The sequence below is a fragment of the Marmota flaviventris genome, chromosome 13 (genome assembly GCF_047511675.1).
Source record: "Marmota flaviventris isolate mMarFla1 chromosome 13, mMarFla1.hap1, whole genome shotgun sequence".
NCBI classification, from domain to species: domain Eukaryota; kingdom Metazoa; phylum Chordata; class Mammalia; order Rodentia; family Sciuridae; genus Marmota; species Marmota flaviventris.
Window position 1 is genome coordinate 98,908,221 of NC_092510.1, and position 20,740 is coordinate 98,928,960.

The window sequence follows — 20,740 nt, forward strand, 5'->3', positions numbered from 1 at the left end:
GTGACCACTTGACTTGTACCTGGGATTCCTTTTGCAGAAGGCTTTGTTCCCAAAAAACTCATCAGATTCGGTATCATTTTTTTAGTTACAAATGCACTTTAAAAAAAAAAACTGATTTAGATTTGGTTAGAAAATTAACACGTAGCTGCCACTCTCCATCCTGCAGTGGGAGGAGCGAGGTGGCAGAGCTGTAGGTAAATGAGCATATTCTTGGAGTAGCCTTTGCCACTCCTGTCCTCCCTCTCCCTGGCACATTTTGAGTGCCCGCTGGATGCCAGGCTTTGTACTATTGAGGAACTGGAGCATGCCTAAAATGTGATTCTTCCTGCCTTGGGCTTCCTGTTCCCCCTGACCACAGAATCTGTCCCAGAACCGAAACAAGTGCACTGGGGTGAACTGGAGCCGCTGTGTGCATCCCTCTGCAAAACTCCGCACCTCCTAAAGTTCTCAGGAGTCATCTTCAGCTTTTGAAGACAGATAACTTACCTCAGCATATGTGTGTCAGTGAGCATATGGTGGGAGCATGGCTGCCTAGCAGGAAACTAGGTGCCATAGGTTTTCAAGCAAATGAATAGATTAAATCATCGTTTCCCTGTTAGTAATTCCATCCCCACAAATCTCTTTAGGATGATGTGAGACATAAAGTTCACCTGAACACCTTTGGGTTCTTCAAGGATGGGTACATGGTGGTCAACGTCAGTAGCCTCTCCGTGCATGAGCCTGAAGGAGCCATGGACAAGGATGCAGCTGTGAGTACCCTGTTGGCCTGGGTGAGGGTTCCCCCGCCATCCCATGCTTATACACAGGACATGAGAACAGGGAGAGAATCAAGCTGATGAGTCCAATGTGCATGTTAGGCAACAGTTAGTTTGACTTTTCTGTTTTTGGTACTGAGAGTTGAGCCCAGGAGGGCTCTACCACTGAGTTACAATGCCTTAGCCTTTATTTTGAGAGTCTTGCTAAGTTGCTTAGGGATTTGATAAGTTGCTGAGCCTGGCTTTGAACTGACGATCCTCCTGCCTCAGCCTCTTGAGCTGCGGGATTAGAGGCCTGCACTATTGCATCTGGCAAGTTTACTTTCAATACTTAAGTTGTGGTTCTTGAATAAATGTAGCGATTGGTGATTTGAGTCATGCAGCCATCGCCTTGTTACAAAGTGAATAGTAAGAAAATGCTGAGGAACCCAGGCCTAAAGTGCCTCCCTCTCTGTTCTGTTGAGTAAGAAAGGTGGGGCGTTGTAGATGTTTGCTTCTCTTCTTACCCCCACCCCCATCTCCCCTCAGATCGGATTCAGCTTGGACCGTACAAAGAATGATGGCTTTTCTTCCTACCTGGTGAGTACTAAGTGGCAACCTGATCACTGTCTCCACTGGAGCCCGGGACAGTGAGGGGGAGCAGGCCCCCCAGCCATGTTTCCTACAGGGGTGGCTGGTCTGGCTCTTGGGCATTTCTGAAGTCCCCAGCAGGCTCACTGTTTGAATGCAGGCTGAGCTGCTTGTTGGCCTTATTTTTTAAAATGCTCTGTTCTTCCTCTTGGGAATGAACTGGATATACACAGTTGATTCTTCTTTCTCAGGATGAAGATGTAAACTATTGCATTTTAAGGAAACAGTCTGTCTCTGTCACCCTTCTAATCCTAGACCTCTCCAGAAGTGAGTAAGTAATTCTCATGTTCTTCATTCACCCCTGGATGCAGTCAGGCTGTTTGGGAGCACACTGCCATTTGCTGGGTGTCTGCCATGTGCCAAGTAGTGTACAAGAGGAGGGAGGCGGACACTCCCCCAGCAGTGTGTGGATTAGTGGGGGAGACAGAGGGCAGCAGGCAGAAGAGAGCAAGGTGGGGTGGAAGGGAAGAGAAAGTCAGGAGGGAAGAAGGGGAGGGGAGGCCTTTGGTGAGTAGCCTCCTACCTACCGGTGAGAAAAGGGAGTGCATTCCCGGTAAAAGGAGCCGGCTGTGTAGTGGTGGCGTGGCAGGAGATAGCGGGGTGCGTCTGTTAGCTGAGCTTGGTATTGATGGAGAGTAAGTTGGAGGGGAACCTGGAAAGAAACAGGACTGGGTCCAGGGCCTGGCTCTGCCACTCACTGGCTGTGTGACTCCGGATTCAGTGTCCTGCCGATTTCATAGTAATGGTTTCTGCCCACCAAGATTGTTGGTGAGTGGCAAGATGTGGCAGGGGGGTAGAACACCTGCTCAGCACACGGGAACCCTGGGTTCCCCAGCACTGCAAAAAACCAAAACCAAACAAAGACCAAGAAAGATTGTTGGTGAGGATTTCTGGCCATTTAGTCTTTTTAAAACTTTTGCACTTGGGTGAAGCAGGGGACTTTGTGTTGTCAGGTTCAGCCCGTTTCTACCAGCCACTTCATACGTTTGCTGTGTGTGATTTTGAGGGAGACTTCAGAGGAGTCAGGGTGAGGTAGTGTGTTCAGGATTTCTGTCACAGCAGATCACAGCAGCCCCCAGAGGGTGGACTTGCAGTGGACAGGGCTGCTGTGCCGTGAACCACCATGGACGCTGGGCAGCGAGCACTCCCTGTGGCAAGCTCTGTTTCTTTTTGTTTTCTAAGTATTTTTAGTTGTAGATGGACACAATACCTTTTTTTATTCTTATTTATTTTCATGTGGTTCTGGGAATGGAATCCAGTGCCTCACACATGCCAGATGAGAGCTCTACCACTGAGCCCCAGTCTCGGCCCGGGCTCTGTTTTCATTTAAGAAAATCGAATCTGGCTATCTCTTGTGCTAACTAGGGTGAGTTTGGCAGCCAGCAGCAAGACTTGACTTAGCCTGGCTTAGATAGTGAGGATAGTGATCGTCTTGCCTGCCTGGAAGTCCAGAGGAGCGGCTGGTGGGAGCAGGCCACTGTGGCTTGCTGATGGCAGTGATGCTCCTACTTTCCATCTCTGCTCCGCCCTCCTCAGCATCCGCTTCTTCCTCACCAGATGGCTCTGCTTCCTTATTCCTGTCCAGCCAAGGGGAAAAGAGACAGAATGCTTCTCCCCCAGCCAGCTCTAGGGCGCTTGCATGTGCTAGTTTAGGTCATGTGTTCACTCAGGCATGGAAATTGTCACCAGCCCCTCTGGGGGAGCCTTGGACTAAACAAAATTGGGTCTCTTAAGAAGAGAGAAGGTAAGCCAGGCCTGATGGCACATGTGCTTAATCCCTGTGACTTGGGAGGCTGAGGCAGAAGGATCCCAAGTCCAAGGCCAGCCTGGGCAACTTAGTAAGACCCTGTGTCAAAATTAAATTTAGAAAGGGCTGGGGATGTAGCTCAGTGTAGAGTGCCTGTGGGTTCAATCCCCAGGACAGCAAAAAAAAAAAAAAGGTTCGAAAGGGATATTAGACAGGCAATTAATAGTACACTTAGCCCTCTGAGGCTTCCCTTGGGTATCAATTTGCTGAGCATAGTAATGATACTTAGCGGGAGATAGCTATTGCAGAATCATGTGGCTGCTAAGAATTCTGGCTTTAGAAAGGGACCACTGGGTTCCTCACCTGGCTGCTTCCTGGCTTTGTGCTCTTGGGCAGGTTCTTGAACCTTTCTGAGCCTCGGTTCCAGCCTCTGTAAACTGTGGGTAGTAGGACCTTCATGGTAGGACGTTGCCGGGAGTCTCATGTCTGCGCGGGTGTGTGCTTGTCAGGGGGACTGTTGTGTGGCACTGAATAAATGGCTGGGAATACTTCTTTGAACTTTCCCCCTCTGTCTTGTTTGGATATAGAGTAAAAATCAAGTCTCCACCAGAAGCTGGTACCCAGTTACCAAAGATCATCTTCAGCAAGGATGAGAAAGTCCCTGGCCAGAGTCAGGAGCCTGGTGTCGCTGCCGTCCCAGCTGGCAACCGCACTCAGCAGGCACTAGGTGAGCTGGGCAGAGGGCCCGCTGGGGGAGTGGGGTTTCTGAGTGAAAGCAAGCATGAGGCACAACAGCTAGGACAACAGCCTTTTTTTTTTTTTTTTAATTTTTTAGTTATAGTTGGACACAATATCTTTATTTAATTAATTAATTTATTTGTAGGTGGTGCTGAGGATTGAACCCAGGGCCTCGCACGCCCTAGGCAGGGGCTCTACCACTGAACCAAAGCCCAGCCCTAGGACAACAGTCTTAGAACGGTTTTATTTTGGAGGTTATACAAAAACATGACCACCAAGAAAAATGTGAAAAATACAGAGAAAATGGGAAAAGCCATTGTCTCTTCTTACTCCCAGGGTTAGAATCTTAGTAACTTCTGTTTCCTTAATAAGCTTGTTTCCTAAGTCTAGAGCCTCTGTCTTAAAGTTCATAGTCATGTTCATAATTTTCCACGCGTGCCTCTTTGCTTAACTTTAATATATTCCATTAGTCAGGTTCTGTTATTTGCCCACCCCTTCCCCAAGAAGAGACACTTCCACTTCATGCACACTGTTGCCAGTATTGCTGCACTGGAGGGCTACTTCTTTTGTTTGTACTGGGAATTGAACCCAGGGCTGCTCTACCATGGAGCTACATCCTCAGCCCTTTTTATTTTTTTATTTTGAGACAGAAGCTCACTAAATACTGAGATGATTAAGGCAGGAGGATTACAAGTTGAAGGCCAGCCTTAGCAACTTAGGGAAATGCTGTCTCAAAATAAAAACAAAAGGGCTGGGGATGTGGCTTAGTGGTAAAGTGCCCCAGAGTTCAATCTTTGATACCAAAAAAGAAAGACACACAAATATCACATTTGTATCCGTGCACTATCTCCTTCTGATATAGGTTCCTCGTGCTCTCAGAACTGTTCTCTGGGCAGAAAATGCCCTGTTGTTCTTGTTATTCTGAAACTCTCCCTTACCCTGAGCTGTCTTCCCCAGGAAGAGGATCTTAGGTGGAAAAGCGGCACAGACACCACTGTGTTCTGTGAGGAAGCTGCTGGCAACTGTGACACTCCTTGCTATGAGGGGAAAATTAAAATATGTGCAGTACAGGCTGGGGGTGAGGCTCAGCGGCAGAGAGCCCACCCCACAGCACAGGATCCTGGAATTGTGTCCCTAGCACTGCCAAAAAAGCATACATCACACTAATAATTATTTGTGATTAATTTTTCCATGTGTGTAAGTAGATATAATATATGATTTTTGAAAACAATTATTATTTTCAAACATAATTATGTAGAAAATAAGGAAAATTATTCCTGTTTTATTGCTGGGCAATAGCATGCACTAGCTTATTCAGAAAAGAGTTCCCTACAGCTGGGTGTGGTGGCACACGCTTGTAGTCCAAGCTGCTCCGGAGGATGAGGCAGGAGGATTGCAAGTTTGAGGCCAGCCTTGGCAATTTAGCAAGATCCTGTCTCAAAAGAAAATAAAGAGGGCTAGAGTTGTGGCTCAATGGTAGCGCGCCCACCTTGCACGTGTGAGGCCCTGGATTCTATCCTCAGCACCACATATAAATAAATAAATCAAATAAAGGTATGTGTCCATCTACAACTAAAAAATATTAAAAAGAAGGAGGAGGAGGGAGGAGGAGGAAGAAGAAGAAGATTAAGAAGAGAAAGAGGGCGGGGGATATAGTTCAGTGATAAAATGCGCCCCCCCCCAGTGCAGTTCCTAGTACCAAAGACACAACAAAGACGTGAATTCTCCTGTTATCATTTATTTGATAACAATTGTAGCACACCTTAATTTTTTGCTTCTGCTGCTCAAAAAAAAAACTGTCTTTTGTGACTTGAGAAGATGTCAGTCTGCAGGGTTTCTTTGTCTTACCTGTGAGCTTAATTCAGAGGAATGTTGTTTTTGTTGGTTTTTTTTCCCCCCCTGTATCTGGGATTGAACCCAGAGGTACTGAATTCCTGAGCCACTCAACCACTGAGACACATCCCCAGCCCTTTTTTGTTATTTTATTTATTTATTTAATTATTTATTTTGTAGTTGTAGATGGACAGAATGCCTTAATTTGTTTATTTTTACATGGTGCTAAGGATCACACCCAGTGCCTCACACATGCTAGGCCAGCGCTCTGCCACTGAGCCACGGCCTCAGCCCCCACTTTGTTATTTTGAGACTGGGTCTCACTGAGTTGCATAGGGCCTGGCCAGGTTGCTGAAGCTGGCTCTGAACTTGCAATCCTCCTGCCTCAGCTTCCCTAGCCACTGGGATTAGGTGTGTGTCACCACACCCAGCCAGGAATGTTTCTAGTTTTTGATATTAGAGAATCTGGAGTCTCATAAAATTATACTATCTTTTTATATGTATGTATGTATGTGTGTGTGTGTGTTTATATGAGAGCTGGATCATGCAGTAATATTTTTAAAATGTTTGTGTTTCTAGATGGTGGAAAGTCTAAAAGAAGTACAGTGGATTCAAAGGTAAGAACTAATCACCTACTTGTGCTTAGCTTTTTTTTTTTTAAATTAGTGCCTTATATTTGTACATCATGGTGGAATTTGTTGTTATGTATTCATATCTGCACACGATATAATTTGGCCAATATCACTCCCCAGTATTTTCTCTCTTCTTCCCCACTTCCCCATCGGGTTCCTTTCCTTGTACTCTACTGATTTTTTTTTTTTTTTTTAAGTTATAGGTGGACACAATATTTTATTTTAATGTGGTGCTGAGGAGTGAACCCAGTGCCTCACACATGCTAGGAAAGCGCTGTACCTCTGAGACCCAGCCCAGCCCTGATCTTTTGTTTTTAAGTTCCCCCGGCCTACCTTTCTTTAACTTTTCCTTCTGTAGTTTTCACATACAAGAGAAAATATGCTATCCTTGACTTTCTGATTTGGCTTATTTGGCTTAACATAATATTCTCAGGTTCCATTCATTTACATGCACAATTGCCACATTCCTGGTGACAGAAACACTCAGGGTCACTCCAGGGGAACTGGGCTGCGTGAAATAACCCCACACAAGAGACAAGAGATACCTTTTTCTTTGGGGGTCCTGTGACGGCTCCTCTGACCTTAAGGGTCTACAGAAAGAGAGCGAGGAGCACATGCTGACCCTTTTATTGATTAGAAGCCATTCAAATGAGGCAAGGGGTCAGGTGTCAGGGGGCTGAGTCTTATCTTCATGATGTCTGCTGTTAGCAGGCTGGTTGACAGCTAGGAAGGCCACACCCAAAGGCACATCAAGAGAAGGGGACACGCAAAGGGCGTTTCCATGGAACATTCTATCCCAAACAGGGCAAAGGGGTAATATCACAAAGGAACAGGTGAGCGTAGCTCACCCCTGGGGCTGCAGGAAGGCGCGCCTACGCTTGAAGACACATTCTGCTACTTTGAGGATTAGGGCAGCTGTCTAGGGCCTCTGCGAAAGTGACCAGATCACTACGAAAGTGACCGACAGAGCTCTACCGATCCCAGGAAGGAAAATGCTGGTCACTCAGTGCGACGCCCCCCCCCCCCCCCCCCAATGACACTATGTCATTTTTCTTTATGGCTAAATAAAACTCCATTGTGTGTATATACCACATTTTCTTTATCCATTCTTCTGTTGATGGACACCTAAGCTACTTCCATACTTTGGCTGTTGTGAATTGTGCTGCTATAAACATGGTGTGCATGTGTTGCTACAGTGTGATGTGTGCTCAGCTTTCTGAGTGTGTGTGTAATGTGTATGTGTTTATGCATATGAATTTGTGCATACACACAAATGTGTGTGCACGCATCTAAACTATGAGGAGTTGTCTTCTCTTTGGGGATGTGGGGTTGACATACTGCAATAGTTTCAAAGTGAAATTGAGTGCTGGGTTGCACAGCACTTAGTGCTAGAGGGTCTAGGTTGGGGAACAGAGCCAGCTGGAGAGCCCGCTGGGAGGAGGACTCTCCAGGACTGAGCTTGGAGTTTGTTTAGGGAAGAGGGAGAGGGGTGAAGAGAAGGGGCACTGACAAAGACCGGGCAATGGGAATGTGCCTGACAAGAGCTCGGCGCTGGCCTACTTAAAGTAAAGGGCCAGGTAGCATGCGGTCAGACAGCAGCCCAGATAGCAGCCGTATTCACAGACAACAGGAGGTTTTGAGATTTTTATCAGGAAATATTGTGAAGAAAGTATTAAAGATCCTCATTCTGAAGGTAATGTGCAGGGTGTGTTGGAGAGGGAGAGAGTAACATCAGAGGGACCAGCAGGTGGCTGTTGTGATGACACCAGGCCTCCAGGCTTGGGGTGTGAAGCAGGAAGTCTGTCTAGGAGGCCAGTTAGTGGAAGGGGAGGGGAAAGGTTTTTTTGTTTTTGTTTTAGAGGGTTTTTTGAGAGAAATGGATGGTAGAAATGGCAGAAGTGGAAAAATAGAGAAAGTTTTGGTTTAAATATCTTGATATTTCAATGACAGGACATTGAAGTAGCAGTGTTTTGATTGGTTTTGACAGCTTTGTTGAGTTATATTGACCCACAGTAAATTGGACATACTTAAAGTGGCAATTTGATAAGTTTGACTTGACAATCAAAATGGAACGTATCCGTCACCTCAGAAGTTTCTCCTGCCCCTTTGAAATCCTCCTGTCCCTAAGCAACCACTGATCTGTCACATTGTAAATTAGATCTCTAGTACTTTGTATAAGTTATGATGCAGCATGTGCTTGTTTTTCCTCTTTTCCTGGGCATAGCACTTTGAGCTTGTCCATGTCACTGCCTCTGTCTTCAGTTGGGTCCCTGCTTGCTTATACCAGTTTCTTGTGCACATGCAGGGTTGAGGCCTGGATGGAGTCTGCCTGACGGTCAGGCTGTGCCTGGGCCTGCGCCCTTGGTCTTGCTGAAGCTTTCTGATGTGTTGTATTGTGTGGCACTGGGGATGGAACCCGGGGCCTTTGCTTGCTCCTGCTGAGGCTTTGGGAGGAGCACCCCAGCAGGGAGTGCACAGCAGAAGAGAGCTGGGGAAAGGAGGCCCCTGCAAAAGGGGATCACACACAGCTCCAAAGGATAGCCGAGCTTTCTCTGTAGAGAGCTCCTGAGGGTCAACAATTTTAAGGCTTAAGAAGGATTTTTAAAATCAGTTTTAATTTTAATTAGCATACTTATTCTGCCAGTATCATTCTAAACAGATTGTTTTTCTTTCTAGGCAACAGGAGAGAAATCCTTTTCTATTCATAACAATGCTGGGGCAGTTTCATTTCAGGTACGTCTTCCTTTAGGAATGTTTCCCCAAACTTATCTCTACCATGTAAAAGGGTGAATTTTTCAAAGCATTTTGAATTTAGTAATAATAATTTAGGCTGTGTGGTAGTTACTTTACAGTAGCTTTCTGTGTGACGAAGCTGCAAGATGGGAAGCTGGGTGGTACACGTACACCTGTATTCAGGAGGTGGAGTAAGGAAGATTGCAAATTCGAGAACAGCCTCAGCAACTTAGCAAGACCCTGTCTCAAAATTTTAAACAATGGCTGAGGGTGTAGCTCAGTGGTAGAGCACCCCTGGGTCAAATCCCCAGTACTAGAAAGAAAGAAAAAAAAAAAAAACCTGCAAGATGGATAATGTCACCACCTGCTTACCAAATCTTAAGTTTCTGAGAATGAATAACTTTGTAAATGTCCAGTGTTAGCAATAAGGCTTAGATTCCACCCCAATTCTGCCTGGCTATCCTATGACCCCTCTGCCTCTCCAGCCCCAGGTGCCTCCCTCCAGAGCATGTTAGTGCATAGAATTCTGCACCTGAGAGGACCATTGGTGACAATGGAGGGTGGTGATGTTGTTCTAGGAGAGGCCAGAGGCCTTGGGTGGCCCCTTGACTGGCACAGTGTTAAATGCATGTGAATGCTTTCATGGCCGTGGCATGGCATTCATACAAGGATAGGTGACATTGGACAACTCACTTTCTGAACCTCACTACCTCATTGTCTAAAAATGAAAAATGAAACTGGGCACAGAGATGTATGCCTGTAATCCCAGTGACTCGGGAGGCTGAAGCAGGATTGCAAACCAAGACCAGCCTTGGCAACTTAGTGAGGTCCTAAGCAACTGAAGGAGACCCTGTCTCAGAATAAAAAAGACTTGTTAAGTGTCCCTGGATTCAATCCTCAGTACCAAAACAGAAAAATAAAAAATGGGGCTGGTATTGTGGCTCAGTGGTAGGGCGCTGCCTAGCATGCATGAGGCACTGGGTTCATTCCTCAGCACTACATTAAAAAAAACTAAATAAAATAAAGGTGTTGTGTCCATGTACAACAAAAAATATTTAAAAAAAAAAAGATGAGATCTGTCTCATAGGGTTTTTAGGAGTATAATTTTTTTTTAGATTACATGTACAAATAATGGCGAGGTGCAGTGGCACATGCCTATAATCCCAGCAACTAGGGAGGCTGAGGCAGGAGGATTCCAAGTTCAAGGTCAGTCTCAGCAATTTAGCAAATCCCTAAGCAACTTAGTGAGATTTTGTCTCAAAATAAACAAAGAAGGACTGGGGATGTATCTCAGTGGTAGTGCACCCCTGGGTTCAATCCCTGGTAACAGAAAACAAAAACTCAAAGCACAAATAATGTTTTATAATTAACTCATTGGAATCACGGCATCTTTTCTAACCAGTTTTTATTAATTGAGGACCAATTTGCTTATAGTGAACTGCCCAGGTCTTTAGTGTATGGGTCTATTCCTTGTGACGATGGGTGACCATGGAACCCACTTTGTTTTACCATCTCAGAGCGTCCCAACCCCACGCTGCTGTTCTTATTCTTTCACAGTGAAAGAATAAGATCTTACGTTCTTGAAGCTCAGTAGCTGTCCTTTTCATCACCATTGGCGTGAGTAGCTGCGAGTCTCCAGAGGTGCAGACTGTGCCTTTGCTCGGACTCCTCCAGCAGCTTCCCTTCTGACTCAGAGGAAATGCCCGGCCCTTCCACCGGCCTCCAAGGCCCGGGTGACATGGCCCCTGTTGTCTCCCTGACCTCAGCTTCTCTTCGATTCCTTGCTCACTCCACTCCCCTCACGTGGGCCACCTTGCTCCTTCTGCAGGCCTCCGCTGTGCTCTTGCTGTGGCGTGCCTCTCGGAATCCCTCAGGTCTTTGTCAGTTGGCACCTTCCCAGCAAGGCTTTCCCTGAGCATCCTCTTTTTTTTTGGGCGGGGGGGTGTTGCTTTTTTTTTCTTTCTTAAGTGAGTGAGGCCATGGAAAATATAGCGCACCCCTGAACCAAAGTGCACCCCCCGGCCAAAAAGAATACAAGATGGAAAAATGCATGCACAAAGACACCGCGTGTATTACATGCCTTGGTTCAAGAAGAAGGTACTAAAAACCCTGCAAGGGAGAAGCCTATAAAAAGAAAGGGCCATTTTACAGAAGAGGAATCCGAGGCCCAAGGAGGCAGGTGGCTTGCCTAAGGGGGGATTCAGATCCCAGCTTGTTTCACTCCAGGGCTCACCTGTGTGTTTACCCCCTCTGCTTCACTGCGTCCTTGAGAAAATACAAAAGCTGCCCCTTTCTCCCCCAACCTTGCACTTTAAAATGCGCATTAATGAGCGGAGGTCTGGGCTGTGTACAGGGCTGCATGCACTCCTAGGAGGCCCGGGTAGGAAGTGACAAGTCCAGCTGGGCAGCTGAGCAAGAACCACCTCTGAGCCCTCTCCCCACCCCTATTTTATTTATCTTGAGACAGGCTCTCACTAAGCTGAGGCTGGCCTCAAACTTGTGATCCTCCTGCCTTGGCCTTCTGAGTTGCTGGGATTCCAGCAGTGTGCCACTGCACCAGTCCTCTGTTATAAAAAACATTTTTTTTTTTTTTTTCCTAAAGAGCAAAACAATATGTTGGCTTGAAAACTAGGTAACTGGCCAGGTGCAGTGGTACATGCCTGTAACCCTAGCTGTTGGGGAGGCCAGCACAGGAGGACTGCAAGTTCAAGGCCAGCCTCATTAATTTAGTGAGTCTGTCTCAAAAACAAAAAGGGCTGGTGATGTAGCTCAGTAGTTCAGTGCTCCTGGGTTCCATCCTCAGTAGCAGGAGAAAAGAAAACTAGGTAAGTGCATAAGTGCATGTTAGATTGCCTTTGCAGACTTCTGCACAAATCCAACACTGATGGTCAGATGTGTGACGAGGCAGGTGTGGAAGTGTGGTGTGCAGTTAGGTGGTGGGGGCGAGGTGTCTACTGCTTAGGCCCACCTGTCATTCTGTGCTTGGACATTGCTGTAAGTACTGGGAGGAGACTATAGAGTAAGAAAACATCAGTTTACACTCTGCTGTGGGAGAGTTTAAGTGGTCTCTTTTCTTCTGTCTGTAATATTCATAAGTAATGTCTAAGACTTAAAAAGCTAAAGATTTGAGTTCTCTTAATTTTTTTCTTCTTTATTTTCAGTTTTTTTTTAACATCAGCACTGATGACCAGGAAGGCCTTTACAGTCTTTATTTTCACAAGTGCCCTGGCAAAGAACATCGGCCTAATGACAAGTTTTCATTCAGCCTTGATGTGAGTACCCTGTGGAGACTGTTCCTCAGGGATTTTGATTGTGTAAAATTAAAGACATATATTTCTGTATTTTTTTGTTTGTTTGTTTTTCTATGTGTGGTGTTGGGCGTTGAACCCAGGATCTATGTATACCTAAGCATGTGCTCTGCCACTGAACTACATACATCTCCAGCCCCTAAGAGTAGATTTTGAAATCACTTCATTAAGAAAAAAAAATGTGGCCAGATTAGCATCCCTGGCAGTGTGCAGGATACTTCAGCAGAGAATTCCTAAGTAAGAAAAGAAAAAGCCTGTGCATTACGACTGTGGGCATTGCCAGGCGTGGTGGCGGAGACTCCAGGGGTAGAGGCAGGAGGATTGCACACTCAAGGCCAGCCTCAGCAACTTAGTGAGACACTGTCTTGACATAAGAACAGGCTGCTGTGTAGCTCTCTGTTAAAGCACCCTGAGTTCAATCCCTAGTGCCAGAGTGAAAAAAGAAAAAGAACGTGGTTGATGTTCTGCTGTTCTTCACTCTCCTGAGCTTCAGTGAAGCAGCTGAGGTTCCAAATTGCTGAGTAAGAGGTGATCTGTTGCTGAAAAGTAACTTAATTTTATGTCGGTTTCAGATTGAGATCACAGAGAAGAATCCTGACAGCTATCTTTCAGCAGGAGAAATCCCTCTCCCCAAATTGTACATTTCTATGGCCTTTTTCTTCTTCCTTTCTGGGACCATCTGGATTCACATCCTTCGAAAACGACGGTAAACTATTACTTCCTTGAGCCCTTCACCTTAGAGTATGTTGAGATTTGTGTGATTTACCGTAAGCAGGATCCTGCACCTGGGGGGATCCAGCGCTCGCAGCCTTGTTCTCTGAAGGGCGTCTTACCTGAAGCACTCGGGGGCAGCAGAAGCCCTCCAGTGTGGGAGACCTTGTGTGCCTCAGTGTTTACAATAATCATTTTTGGTTTAAAAAGTGAATCCAAAAGTTTCAATAATATCCAAGTACAGTAAAATGCATAATCAGAGTGATTCCGTAGCAGAGACCCTGTTGCTCAGGCCTCAAGAATGAGCGCCTTGGTCCCTTGCAGGGTGGTTCATCCTCGAGGAGGCTGGTGATGAGGCTCATTTGCCCAGGTGAGAGCACAGAGGTCCTGTCCAGCACTGCAGTCAGCGGCTCAGCACCTGGCTGATCCTTGTGTGTTGACCCCCAGATGCTTGTCACTGGAGAAAGCCTCTTCAAGCCCATTTGTCCAGCTCTGGGTCTTTGTTCAAAATCCCAAAGCTTCGGCTTCCTGCCTTGGCTCTTGCATGAATTCTCTGTCTCCCATGAAAGCTGAGAATAAAATACTATGTTTAGAATAAACTATTATATTAAAAGGACCACTCACTCACTGATGCATGTGAGTATGGTATTACAACATAGATCAGTTGAAATTAAAAACAAATTATCTCCAAATACTTCTTTTTCTGGAGCCCTGAGGCAGAAATTGAGACCTCTCTCCCCTGGTGGCTTGACTGTCTTCTAATAGACATGCTGGGAGTCTGGGATACTGGTTCTGGGGAGGCAGTTGCTGGTCCTGTGTGTTGTAATATCCTGTACATCCTCTGGATGGAAAGAGTTTGCTCACTTGTGAAGGTCCTGCAGATCATGTCTTGACTAGATTAAGCACAGCCATTACAAAGAAAGAATCCTACAGATGCAGGCCATAAAGGCTTTTTTTTTTTTTAAGGAAAGTTTTTCTTTTGCCTTTGTTAGACAAGTAGGAACTGCAGTCAGAAGTGTGCACTTAAGGCTGGGGTTGTAGCTCAGTGGTAGAGCGCTTGCCTCTCATGCGTGAGGCCCTGGGTTCAATATTCAGCACCACATAAAAATAAATAAATAAAAATAAAAATTTTGTGTCCATCTACAACTTAAAAAAAAAAAAAGTGTGGCCTTAACTGCTTGCTTTTTTGCTTTCAGCCCCTTTTCAGCCACAGAACTGGGACAGTGATAAGTGCTCTGACTTCTTCTAAGTGTCCCAGCTCTTGGGCTTGTTGTGTGATTCCCTTCAAACTGAGGGGGCTTTGCACATCAGAATGCTATACAGGTGTGAGGTGTTACAGAATGGCGTTCTAGCCAGGTATTTTGATGGCATTTTAGTTTCCCCATACTTAGCAAGGACAATAATCATTGTCACTGGTTCACGATAGGAAATGGTGGTAGCAGTTCTAAGCCTGTGGCCAAATGGGGCTGACCTATTTTGTTGGAGTATTGTAGGCACATAGAAAGGCACATGTCTCCAGGAGTTGAATGCCAGCCCTGTTGGGTGGAGTTTGAGTGGTGTGAAGGCCTGTGACTCGAGGCTGCCGGGTGCCTTGGAGAGGCTCGAAGCCGTCAGAGCCCACCTGAAAGAACAAGAGATCTTTGCCACATGAATGCATTGAGGTCCAAAGAGGGGACATGAGTGGCCTGGCCAGCATCACCTGACGGAGCTGGGCATGGCCTAGGTCTGCCTGCTGCTGCCCGTCAGGCTACTTTCCAATCTGAGCTGTGGAGCAGGGAATGCACAGGTGTAGCCACCAGGTGCCTGCTGTATGCACGTGGCTAGGCACTCGATGTTTAGTTCAGCTCCTCCTCCAACAGCTTGTTTAGCTGGGTGTCCCCCCATTTTCAGAGGAGGTTACTGAGGCACAGAGAGATTAAGATCAAACCAAGGAAGAACCAGTATTTGAGTCCAGGTCGCTGTGGCCTAGGAACCTATGCTCTTTCTGTCACACTGTCACCGCAGCAACTGTGGCCTACAAGTCAGGCTTGCCAGGAGGGCTGGTTTGCACTCGGGGTGGATCCCATTGCTGTTCCAACTGTGGCAGACAGCTCTGACCGGGACTTCCCTTTTTGGCCTTTGGGTAGGTGGGCACGGGACAGGAAGTGCTGTGAGTTAGCCCGGAGCCAGGTGTGCACCAGGTCAGCACATTCCCACTCCCACTTTGCACAAGCCGCTCTCCTGCCGGATCACTCCCTTTACTTCCTGTCTCTCCCACTCCTTCCCAACCAGGAATAGCCACCCAAATGTGTGAAGGCAGTTTGGATACTTATATATTTTTGCAAGTAAGTAATATTGTTGGTACTGCATATATTTTAAATTTATAGAACCTAGCCTAGTGTGGTGGCCACGCCTATAATCCCAGCAACTCAGAGGCCCATGCAGAAGGATCACAAGTTCAAGGCCAGTTTCAGCAACTTGGCGAGGTCCTCTCTAAAAATAAAAAGTCCTGGGGGTTTGCCAATTCCGTGGAACTACATGAGTAGAGCACCCCCAGGATTCAACCCCCAGTAACACAAAACAGTAAAAATAAACTGTGTGCAGTGGTGCACGCCTGTAATCCCAGCGACTTGGGAGGCTGAGGCAGGAGGATCACAAGTTCAAGGCCAGCCCCAGCAACATGAGACCCTGTCTTAAAATAAAATGTGCTCGGGATATGACTCAGTGGTTAAGCGCCCCAGGTTTAATCCCTGGTACCAGAAAATAAATAAATATGAATTTGTGGAAACCGTCCTCTCTGCATACAGTCTGGGTGTCGCTCTTTCACACTCTCCCTTAGTTCTGCGCAGCCACCTCACTGCGTGTGCCTGACGGGTTGATTTCTAGCCCTCCACAGCACTCCATGGTCTCCGTCCCCACATGTGACTGTGCCATTCCTTGGCAGTGCATGTACGACCAGGTTGCCCTGTCCCTCCTACCCCAGATGGTGCTGTCATGCGCCTCCCTCCAGCCTCCTCAGATCCCCTAAGGGGCTGGTGCTCTGAGAAACAGTCCCAGGGGGAGGGTGGGAGGTCTGTGCTCCTACAGGTCCATAAAGTGCTTCCAGCTGCCTGCTTGTGGCCCCCGTGTGTGCTTTCACCAATGGTGCCAGGGCTTCCTGTTGGCCCACACACTCACCAACACACACATCTTAATTTTTGCCAATTTCATGGGTGTAAACTGGAACCTCGTTTTGTTTTGCGTTCCTTTGAATATTGATGATGTGGATTTTCATTTCAGGGATATCTTCACCTCTGGTGCCTGCCTATGGGTTTTTTTTTTTTTTTTCCTGTCTTTTTCTGGTTGCTTTGCACGAGTCTCTTGCATGTTCTGGACATTAATCCCTTGTCTGTCTTATACATTATAATTTTTTTCTCCCAATAGTTCAATTTGTCTATGGTATTTGTTGTTGAATGAAAGTCTTTTGGGTTTTTGTTTGTTTTTTATATACTAGGGATTTGATACTGGGGCACTTTTACCACTAAGCTACATCCCCAGCCCTTCTTAAATTTTGAGACAGGGTCTCACCAAGTTGTTGAGGGGCTCACTAAATTGGTAAGGCTGGTCTTAACTTGTGATCTTCTTGTCTCAGCCTCCCAAGTGGCAGAATCGTAGGAGTGCGCTCCTGCGCCTGGGAAATCTTTGGTTTTAATGGAGTCAAAGCTACTGCCATTAGTCTTTTGGGCAGTGCCTGTTGGATCTTAAGAAGTTCCTTTCTACTTCAAGATCCTGAAATTTTAGGTTTAGAATTGAAATGCGTCAGGAATCCTTTGGTGTAAATGTGGAGTGGAGACCAGGTTTATTTTTTCCCACCTGTAGGTTCGAGCTCATGTTTCCCATGGTTCCCCTGCAATAGTCTGTCTTTTTTCACCAATGCAGTGTCATTTACCCTGTGGCAAGCTTCCACACACACACGTGTCTTCACTTGGGCTCTCTGGTCTGTCCCATCGGTCCATTTGTCTGAATAACAGGTAAACTCTGCCTATTCCACACTTTCTAATGCTGTTCCTTTGCAGAATGTCTCAGTCTCTGAGTGTGCATTTCTCCTGTGGCTCTTCCTTAAGTTTTTCTTATTTTTTCATTTTTAGTTTTTTGGTTCTGGGGATTGAACCCAGGGACATTTTAACACCAAGCTGCATCCCTAGCCCTTTTTATTATTATTTATTTTGAGACAGTATCTTATTGAGTTGCTGAGGGTCTCCCTAAGTTGCCCAGGCTGGCCTGGAACATGCTATCCTCCTGCCTCCGCATCCTCAGTTGCTTTGATTATAGGCATGGCCACCATGCCTGGCCCAAGTCACTCTTTCTATTAACAGAGTTTTCGGTCTTTCTCCATTATGGTCTTGTGTGTCCTATTAGGTTAACTCCTGGAGGGAGGTGGGAATGGGAGGAGGAATTTAATATCTGGTCATTTACCCACAGGCCTGAGGGTAGAGACAGGGGTGTGGGCCTGTCCTGTCCCCCCCTCCCCTGTCCCCTCCCCTGTCCCAGCCTTCTTGTGTGCTGGGCCGCAGCCTTCACCTACAGCTGCACCTGATCTTTCTGATTCCCCAGGGTTTCATGCTGTTTTTGAAGATCCGTCCACCTCATTCTCACTTGTGTGGCCTTCCCAGGGTGGTTTCCAGGGAACACTGGCAGGCTGGGCTAGATTTCCATCTTGGCAGGTCTGGGAACCCACCAATCTGACTTTGCTGCTTACCTCCCAGTTCTACTCACTGCGTTAATGTATGTTAGAGGTGACTGTAGGACTCTATCTGAGACTTTTTCTCTGGCAGAAACTTCTTGTTTTTGAACCAACTGGTGATTGAAACCAGGAGCACTCTACCATTGAGCTCCCTAGTCTTTTTTTTTTTTTTTTTCCCATTTTGAGACAGGGTCTCATTGGGTTGCCTAGGCTGACCTTGGACTTGCAAACCTCCTGCCTTAGCCTCCCAGGTAGTTGGTACGTGTGCCATCATGTCTAGCTCAAAAACGGGTGTATGCCCGCCACCCAGATTATTTGCTTATAAATGTCTCTGATGCTTCGGCTGTCCTTGGGGAGAATGGGATCTTCTTTTAATTCTTTTCTTTTATTTTTACAGGAATGATGTATTTAAAATTCACTGGTTGATGGCGGCCCTTCCTTTCACCAAGTCGCTTTCCTTGGTGTTCCACGCAGTATGTACAAGCAGCTGGGATCATTTAGGAAACGGTGTACATGCCTGTGTGAGCAGGAAGGATGAGTCAGAGGAAAGGGATAGCTAGATGGCGGGAAAGAAGAGGAAAGAATATGTTTTCCCTCAAGCTGCCTTTTGCTCGGGGAACTGGCTGGGGAGATGATTCCAGCCTCCACGGCTAGGCCAGGTCGGGTCAGCTCCTGATACTGCCACCACCAGCGGTCTCCTAGATGTCCTGCTTTAGTACCTCTTTGGGCGTTTCTTGAGGTGCGGGTGCCTCCACTTCCTCTGTTTTTCCCAGTCTCCCTCGTGGGCTTTCTGCATTTGAAGTTCACTGTTAGCAGACTTGCTGGCGGGACCCTTGATGCTTTTAAGATTGAGGAATAAGAACCAGGCCTCAGCTGTGAGTATGGAGAACAGGTGCAGATTGAAATGACTTTGCCTGTGAGGGGAGATCTCGGTCCCTGTAGTGTGTGGCCTGTGTGCTCAGACCCCACCTGGCCCATTCGCCTGTTTGAGAGTATCCTCACGGGGAAGAGCAGACATGTCCAGTGACATTGTCAAGAAATAATAGTTATTTAGGTAATTTCTCATTTGGATCTAAATTTTAAAATTCTCTCTGGAGCCACAGAGATAATGAATGACATTGTCCATGTTGGACAAAGCTGCTCTCGACTTTGTGACTTGTATACGAGGCACTTTGGGCACGCTGTCATTTTAGTTAAGATGTGTTTGGGGCCTCAGCTCTCTCTAAATTTGGGATTTTTTTTTAAAAGGATAGTTGAAGCCAGTTGATTGAATGACATTAATTTTTTAAAATAATTTTATTAGTTGTTGATAGACCTTTATTTCATTTTTATTTATTTTTGTGTGGTGCTGAGGATCCAACCCAGTGCCTCCCACGTTAGGCAAGAGCTCTACCACTGAGCCACAACCCTAGCCCTACATTAATTTTTTTACTCATTGGCTGACCTATTTCCTTATGTAAGCAGCAGGGCGTGAAAGAGAAAGTTCTCAGCTGGCATTGGGACCTTGGAGGCTGTTAAGAAGGGAATAGGCAGCCATTTGCTAGTGTGAATTTTTTGCCTCCCAAGGGTCCTGGGCAGGATGTTAGTGTCATTGAAGCCTAGTGTCACATTTCTAAAGCTCCCTGGTGTTTGTTAACATGTACGTGCTTGTGGTGAGTGGACAGGGAGGGCTTGGTCAGTGGGCTGTGGTTATTGTTCGCCGTGCACTCAGGCCCGAGGCGGCTCAGCCTTTCTAAGATGTGCTTGTTGGTTTCAGATCGACTACCACTACATCTCCTCCCAGGGATTCCCGATTGAGGGCTGGGCTGTTGTATACTACATAACTCATCTGTAAGTATGCGACCCACTGAAAAGTGGTGTGCGGGAAGTTGTGGGGCTGATGTGGCTCAGTGGTAGAGCACTTGCCTAGTGGTGTGAAGCCCTGGATAGTCCTCAGACCACAAAATAAAAACAGAAGGAGGAGAAATTGGGAGAGCCGTGATAGGTGGCGGCTGTCCAAACTGACCAGCCGTGCCCCGTGGCAGCCTGCCTGGCCCCCTCTGCAGCTGGTGCCTCGGAGGTCACCGTGCAGACCAGGGACTGGGCTTGCTCTATTCCCTTCTCCTGCAGCCTCAGCTCTCTCCACCTGAGAGGAGCGCTGCTCACACACAGAGCTCTTCACAATTGGGCTCTTGGTCTTACAAGAAGCGTGTGCAGCTGTGGAATGAGCTGCCAGTCTCACTGCTGGGTTAGAATCTGAAGAGACCTTCTGCGTCCTCCACCTGCTTTCTCTTCCAGGTTGAAGGGCGCGCTCCTGTTCATCACCATTGCGCTCATCGGCACCGGCTGGGCTTTCATTAAGCACATCCTCTCCGATAAAGACAAGAAGATTTTCATGATTGTCATCCCACTCCAGGTAGAGGAACCCCAGGCCTGCTCGTCATTTCTTCTCTTGGCCCTTGGCAGGATTCAGCTACAGACCCTGCTCACCCAGAGACCCCAGGTTGGGCCTTTGGGGATTGAAGATGGGCATCCCATCCTGACCCTGAACCATCTGGACTTCTCATCCTCGCACTGGGAGAAGCCAGACACTCTGTAGACCAGCAGGGATGCCTAGCCTTTGGTAGAGAGCTGCAGAAAAGTGCAGGGGGGACACTGCCTTCCCTTCTGCCCCTGATTGCCACTAATAAAATTGTCTTCTTAGTGAGGAAGCCCAGATACACAGTGATTTTTACCAACCAGGTATTTCAGAATGTGAATGATACCCATTGAGTTACATGGACACCAGGGACAGACTTTATTAAACCTTTTCTATATTTGGAGACGGGGCTGGGGAACGGGCTGCTTCCAGGGTGAGGGACCTTGTCTTGTCTGCACTTAGCGGTCATATTGGAGGTAGGTAACGGACAGGAGCAGTCGTGGGTGCTGTAACAGAGAGTTTGATGATGGTGCTCTCTGCCTGGGTTCGTGAT

General features: G+C 46.9%; 1 protein-coding gene across 1 annotated transcript in view; it reads left to right on the top strand.

Moving 5' to 3' along the window:
• Positions 1-20,740, top strand: part of Gpr107 (G protein-coupled receptor 107) — a 68,731-nt gene that overhangs the window by 11,213 nt on the left and 36,778 nt on the right. The window contains exons 2-12 of the mRNA XM_027942839.2: positions 627-749; positions 1,284-1,334; positions 1,577-1,656; positions 3,720-3,859; positions 6,283-6,320; positions 9,012-9,068; positions 12,230-12,340; positions 12,949-13,082; positions 18,187-18,262; positions 19,546-19,619; positions 20,067-20,184. Of these exons, the coding sequence (XP_027798640.1) occupies positions 627-749; positions 1,284-1,334; positions 1,577-1,656; positions 3,720-3,859; positions 6,283-6,320; positions 9,012-9,068; positions 12,230-12,340; positions 12,949-13,082; positions 18,187-18,262; positions 19,546-19,619; positions 20,067-20,184 (1,002 nt within the window). The remainder of the gene's footprint in view (positions 1-626; positions 750-1,283; positions 1,335-1,576; positions 1,657-3,719; positions 3,860-6,282; positions 6,321-9,011; positions 9,069-12,229; positions 12,341-12,948; positions 13,083-18,186; positions 18,263-19,545; positions 19,620-20,066; positions 20,185-20,740) is intronic.